Source organism: Dipodomys spectabilis, unplaced genomic scaffold, assembly GCF_019054845.1.
Source record: "Dipodomys spectabilis isolate Male_0828 unplaced genomic scaffold, ASM1905484v1 ptg000773l, whole genome shotgun sequence".
NCBI lineage: Eukaryota > Metazoa > Chordata > Mammalia > Rodentia > Heteromyidae > Dipodomys > Dipodomys spectabilis.
Window position 1 is genome coordinate 541,018 of NW_024871450.1, and position 7,132 is coordinate 548,149.

Below are 7,132 nucleotides of genomic sequence, written 5' to 3' on the forward strand. Positions count from 1 at the left end.
GAGTAAAAAAAAATCTCTGAAGCCTTAACTACAAAACCAGGGGTTCTTTCACAACTGGGACCTCGTTGTGAGTGCACAGGAGTCCTAAGGTACATCTACACAATGGAGGAGCAGAAGGGGTTTGAATGTCACTAAGTCCTATGGATTTGGGGGTTTATTTTGAAATTTAATTTAGTTTTTGTGTTATCAGAGGATCTAATCCAGAATCCTGTGAGTGCAAGGCAAGGGCTATCCCACTGAGCTACACCCCTGCCTTGCATTTTTTTTTGTTTGTATACTAGTAAAATATGCCAGTATAAAAGTGTTATATAGGGGCTTGGAAGGTGGCTCAGTGGTAGAGCGCATTCCTTACATGCCTGAGGCCCTGGGTTCAATTCCTCAGCACCACATAAGCAAAAAGAAAAAAGCCGGAAGTGGCGCTGTGGCTCAAGTGGTAGAGTGCTAGCCTTGAGCTGAAGAGCTGAGGGACAGTACCCAGGCCCAGAGTTCAGACCCCATGACCAGACCCCAAAAAAAATTTTTTAAAAAAGTGTTATATAATTCACTCATCAAATTTTTGCCATTTTAATTGTTTTTAATCAGACAGTTCCATGATATTGATGTGTTCCCAGCCCCAGAACGTTTTCATTCTCTCAAATTGAAGGTTCCCACACATTAAACAACTCCCTCTTCTCTCCCCTCCCCCCCCCCCCCCAGCATGGCTCTGGCCCATAGCAACCAGCCCACTTTCCTGTCTAGAAATCTGATGACTGGTAAGTAGCTCTCATAGTGTGTGTCTTCTTTGACTAAGCACAAATGGCTTCAAGGTCCACTCTTACTGAAACATGTGTCAGAGTGTCATTCTTTTTGAGCGCAGAATAATACTTCATATTTTATTTTGTTTATCCATTTGTCAATGTACACTTGTGTTGATTCTGGCTCCTGTAGATATATAAAAATCCTTTCATTCCTTTCTTCTTTCCTTCCTTCCTGCCTTCCTTCCTTCCTTCCTTCCTTCCTTCCTTCTTTCCTCCTCCTTCCCTCCCTCCCTCCCTTTTTCCCTCCCTCCTCTTCCTCCATGGCTTTCTTTTTTTATTTTCTTATTTTTAGCATAGTTGGATTTGAACTCAGGGCCTCATGCTTGATTTATTTTTAACACTGAAAGACCTGTGTCTCAAGTGACATTAAGTCCTGGGAAAACTGGGACAGTTGGCCATCTGAAACATAGACCACTAGCACATCCAAACAAGCAGGAACAATTACCACCAGAGGAGTTCTTCCTGCACAAAGTATGTCTCGTTGACCCAAGAAGGGTGCCTCTTTCTGCATAGCCACTGAGGACAGAGCAGGCTGAAGAAAGATGGTTTCAGTGGTCCCCGGGTCTCAGTGACAGAATCCATTGCCCAAGACACTGAAGATCTCCCTGTCCCATTCCCCCCCCTCCCACCACACACACACAGACACACACACACACACAATTTATTTTTGCCCAAACCTCCTTATTCATAAATACTAATTTCATCAAAAAATCTGACTCCTACAAAACTGAAGGGGTTTTTCATTAACATGAAACTTAATTTTACAAAACATGCAGTACTATGTCTAAGAGGTTTCTTTCCTCATGCTTTTGTGCATTATTTCTAAACTATGCTAGTTGCCAAAGGTTCTACTTTTATATATTCACACTGCATTACTTGCAAGAAAACAGAATGCTCAGTTTCTGGCATTCAACGTGAGGTTTTGGTTTTGCTGTCAGTCTAATGGGCCAGGCTTCTGTTTCTCTCAGTCTGTAATGTGGCTTGTTGTGTGGTAAGATCAGGAACAGTAGGTTTTGGGGAGGTGTAATGTTCTATTTGCATTGGTTTACCAACTGCTAGTGCTGACAGATTTGAACAACTTTCAGGCCTGAAATATTTTAGATCTTTGGTGGTGTTGGAGATGGGTGGAGAGAAGGGATTTTTTTAAGTACATAATCTGTTTGTCTTGGAATTACAGTGTGACTTTTGCTTTTTAGATCTCAGCTTTTATTTTATTTCATTTCATTTCATTTTACTTTTGATGGTCCTGGGGATTCAACTCAGGGCATGGACACTGTCTCTGAGCCTCTTTGTGCTCAAGGATAGTGCTCTACCATTGGAGCCACAGCTCTACTTCTAGCTTTTTTAATAGTTTATTGGATATAAGAATCTCACAGACTTTCCTGCCCAGGCTGGCTTCAAACCATGATCCTCAGATCTCAACCTTCTGAGTAGCTAGGATTATAGTCACGAGGCACCAGCACCTGGCTTAGATCTCAGCTTTTAAATTTCAACTGTGTGATACTGTCCTTTTGTGAACTGGTTGTATGGAGCTGTGTGTGTTTAAATTTTTTTATTGTAAAGATGATGTACAGAGGGTTACAGTTACATAAGTCAGGTAAGGAGTATATTTCTTTTTGAACAGTGTCACTCCCTCCCTCATTTTCTCCAGTTTTTTTTTCCTTCCAACAAGTTGTAGCTCATTTCCAACATAGTGTCTAGTGGGTATCATTGCTGAATTGGTTTGCCCTTTGTTCCAGTGTTTCTTTGCCTCTCCTTCCACTCCCCAAATCAGATAAACTTACATACAAGATAAAGGGTACAGAAATAAAAAAAAAAAACAGCAACAACTGATAAGAAATATACTCATTACCTTGCTCATGTAATTGTAACCCCTCTGTACAGTATTTTCACAATAAAAAAAAAACTTGTTAAAAAAAGATAGGAATAAAAAAATACTACTTCCTTAAAAAAAAAAAAAAAACCAGCAACAAAATGGGGGAGGGGGACAGGAAAAAAAAAAAGAACCGCAAGCAGGACAAGTTAAAACCTCTTGTTCCCATTTCTTGGGGATATAGGAGTTTAAAACGTGCATTTTTCCAGACACTTCAGTTCATCTATTTTCATTACATAATCATCTTTATCTCCTCCCAAGTGACTTTTCCTACAAGTATAGGAGAACAGATAAGTTCTAAGGATGTTAGAAGAACTCCATAGTGATACTATGATATTGATCTTTGTAAACAAACTAAACAGGTAGTGGGGTTCCAGTTCCCAAAGATTGAACAGCTCTAGGTGGCTCCATTCTGTGGGCAGGTAAGAATTGGTGTTCCTGGTTCCCTCTGCAGTGTGAGTCGACTTTACTTTTGGCAATCCTTCCAAATCAGTATGCTAACACATGGGAACACCCACCTGGCGGGGAGTAATGAATGATTTAAAAGTTCAAATTATGTGTAATGATGTTTCAGAAGATAAAAACTCCCCTGAGACAGAATCAAGGTAGCTTCAAGCAAGTTACAGGTTGTCTACACACCTAACAGCTCAAGGCTGGGAAGCAGTGTCTTGTCAGTTCACAGGGTGCAGTGAAGTTAGAATTTACCCCAGACCTGGGGCTGGGAAGGTGGCTCAGTGGTAGAGCATTTGCCTTGCATGCCTGAGGCCCTGGGTTCAATTCCTCAACACCACATAAGCAAAAAGAAAAAAAGCTGGAAGTGGCCCTGTGGCTCAAGTGGTAGAGCGCTAGCCTTGAGCTGAAGAGCTGAGGGACAGCGCCCAGGCCCAGAGTTCATGCCCCATGACCGGACCAAAAAAAAAAACAACAAAAAAAAGAATTTACCCCAGACTTGTAAGTCAGGAGACTTGGGTAGCTTTCCAAGGGGGCATGCATTAGATAAGATTTGCTCACAGTCCATTTCCCCCAATGAAAGGAGTATAGAATTATTTTGTTGTTGTTGTTTTGTCAGTCATGGGGCTTGAATCTGGGCACTGTCCCTCAGCTCTTCAGCCCTAGGCTAATGCTCTACCACTTGAGTCACAGAACCACTTCCAGTTTCCCAGTGATTTCTTGGAGTCTCACAGACTTTCCTGCCCAGGCTGGCTTTGAACCGTGATCCTCAGATCTCAGCCTCTTGAGTAGCTAGGATTACAGGCATGAGCCACTGGCACCAACTTGAGTATAGAATTCTTATGGCAAATAAATTGATGGTTTGTAAGCCATCATTGCTTTCACTATAAGAATATTGTAGAGTGATATTCAACGGACCATCAATGGAGAGGGACAAACCATACTGGCCATGGCCTAGTTCATCTGAAACCTGTGGAGAAGACCCTGATGCTGGTAAATGCTGCTCTGACTTACTCCAAAACACAATTGGAACCATTTTGGCACTACACTAGGGTTGAGCTGGTTCCTCCAACCCCTGATGAAATCCCTACAGCTATTCAGAGCCTGGGAAAAATAATTCATAGTGCTCAGACTGGTAGCTTCAAACAGCTCACAGTTCAGGAAGCTATGCTGAATGGTCTGGTAGCCACTGAGGTGTAGATGTGGTTTCATATCAAGAGATCATAGGCAAACATAGCATCATTGGTCATGATGTTTGAAGACCAATCTTAATGTCTGATTTTATCTGATTCATTACTTGAGTGTTTTTGGACATGTGTTAAGAGTGTTATCTGAGACTGGGAATGTGGCTCAGTGGTAGAGCGCTTGCTTTGCATGCATGAGGGCCTGGGTTCGAGTCTTAGCACCACATAAGCAGAAAAAACCAGAAGTGGCGCTGTGACTCACGTGGTAGAGCTCTAGCCTTGAGCTGAATAACTGAGGGACAGCGCCCAGGCCCAGAGTTCAAGCCCCATGACTGACAAAATAAAAATAAAAGTGTTATCTGAATAAAATGAGCCTAAAATTGTTTCAATTTCACACTTGTTTTATTTTTAAATTTCTTAGGGATTGTTTATTTTATGTGAGCAGGTACTGGCTCTTTAACTCAAGTCTTCTTGCCCTCATTTAGGTTTTCTTTTTTTTTTTTTTCCACTTAAGGAGCATTATCACTTGAGCCACAGTTCCACTTTTACTTTATGCTGGTTAATTGGAGGTAAGAGTCTCAAGAATTTGTCCGTCTAGGCTGGGTTGAAAGTTAATTCTCAACTCTCAGCCTCAGAGAAGCTAGGATTACAATTGTCAACCATCAGCACCTGGCCCATTTCTTAGGGGTTTTTAATGTGAAAGTAATACAGATACAAAACTTCAAACCATATGAAAAGACACACAGTCAGGAGTCGGTAGCTCACGCCTGTAATCCTAGCTAATCAGGAGGCTGAGATCTGAGGATCACAGTTCAAAGCCAGCCCAGGCAGAAAGTCTGTGAGACTCTTATCTCCAATAAACCATTAAGAAAACTGGAAGTGACGCTGTGGCTCAAGTAGTAGAGTGCTCACCTAGAGCTGAAGAATTGAGGGATAGTGCCCAGGCCCAGAGTTCAAGCCCCACAACCAACCAAAAGAAAAAAGAAAAAGGAAAAAGAAAGAAAAAAGAAAAGAAAAAGCAAAAGAGAAGACACACAGTGAAAAGTAAATCGCGATCTCTTTTGATCTCCTGACTTCTACTTCTCTCTGAGAAAATCCACTGGTCTTGTGTCTATTCATATCTTCCTAGAAATATCCTATGCAAAACCAAGCATATTTATAAATTATAAACCCCTTTAAAAAAAAAAAGTGGCAGCATGCTCCACTGTATCTTGCTGGTTTTGGTTTTGGGGTTTTTTTTGTTTTTGTTTTTTACCTGTTCTGGGGCTTGAGCTCAGGGCCTGGACACTATCCCTGAGGGTTTTTGTTGTTGTTGTTTTGTTTTTTGTTTTTTTTGCTCAAGGATGGCTGTCTTCACTTGAGCCACAGCTCCACTTCTGGCTTTTTTTCTTTTTTAGTTAATTGGGCATAAGAGTCTCAGGGACTTATTTGCCTGGGCTGGTTTTGAACCATAATCCTCAGATCTCAGCCTCCTGTGTAACTAGGATTACAGGCATGAGCCACTAGTGCCCAGCTCTTTTTTTTTTTTTTTTTAACTAAACTTCTTCTTCATATTTTTTTTTTTTTTTGTCAGTCATGGGGCTTGAACTCTGGGCCTGTGCGCTGTCCTTGAGCTCTTCAGCTGAAGTCAAGTGCTCTACCACTTGAGCCACAGCACCACTTCTGATTTTCTGGTGGTTAATTGGAGTCTCATGGACTTTCCTGCCTGGGCTGGCTTTGAACCATGATCCTCAGATCTCAGCCTCCTGAGTAGCGATTACAGGCATGAGCCACCAACGCTGGCTTTAATTAAACTTTTTTGAAAGATATTTATTGGCTTATACACATTCCTAAGAAATAATGCAAAGAGATTTCTATACCCTTTACCCAGTTTCTCCCAATGGTAACTATTGTGCAAAACTTTTGAATAATATTAGAAACAGCATAGTGACATCAATGCAATTTGTCCACCTTATTACAAATATAGATTTCTCTGCACATCTTTTTATGGCTTTCAGGTTGAAGCCATTTGCAGCAGTGCTTACACATATCTTTTGATGGATAGGTACATTTGTGGTGGCTCCAGGGAAAGGATTTGCTGAAGCTCATCAGTACGTTGGCTTTACAGATACCCCAATGGCTTTCTAAAGTGATTGGCTCATCGTATACTTTCTCCAGCAGGCTGTGAGGTAGTTCTACTTGCCTCAAAGCTTTGCTAATTATTTTCTTTTTTAAAAATATTTTTTATTGTGAAGATACTCTACAGAGGAGTTACAGTTACATAAGTAAGGTAATGAGTACATTTCTTATTGGGCATTGTTACCCCCTCCTTTGTTTTTCCCCTACTATCCCTTCCATCCCCATCTCCCCAACACCACCACCACCCCCTTACCAAGTTGTAAAGTTTGTTTTCAACATAGTGTCTTGTACATCTCATTGTTACAATGGGTCAACCTGTATCCTTGTTTCAAGCATTTTGTTATTCCCCTTCCCCTCCCCAAATCAGAAAAATGTATACAAGATGCAGGGCACCAGAATCAAATACAGTGACAATAGGGGCGATAACACAGGGGAAGAACATACAAAAGAAACAAAAAAAATCACCTAGTACATTGAAGACAACAGCAACAAATATAAAAAGCTCTTGTGTCCATGTCTTGGGGTTCATTTTGCTTAGCATCATCTTATATGGTCATATGTACATAGCTTTTGACCTTTTCTGCTTGTCTGGTAGGATTATCCTAGATGTATACTTGTTATTGCAAATAAGGGAAACCATGGGACCTATGCTTCTTTGGTCTTTGCCAGTCCTTTTCTGTCTTCTTCACCTTTGTCCTTCTTGTGAGTGG

At 41.2% G+C, this 7,132-nt stretch overlaps 1 protein-coding gene across 1 annotated transcript; it reads left to right on the plus strand.

Moving 5' to 3' along the window:
- The first annotated feature begins 697 nt into the window (after nt 1-697).
- Nucleotides 698-4,379, plus strand: LOC122102246 (ATP synthase subunit g, mitochondrial-like). Its single transcript, XM_042672863.1, is given in 3 exon segments — nt 698-752; nt 4,079-4,333; nt 4,336-4,379. Coding segments are annotated over 3 exon segments (354 nt in total).
- The last annotated feature ends 2,753 nt before the right edge of the window (nt 4,380-7,132 follow it).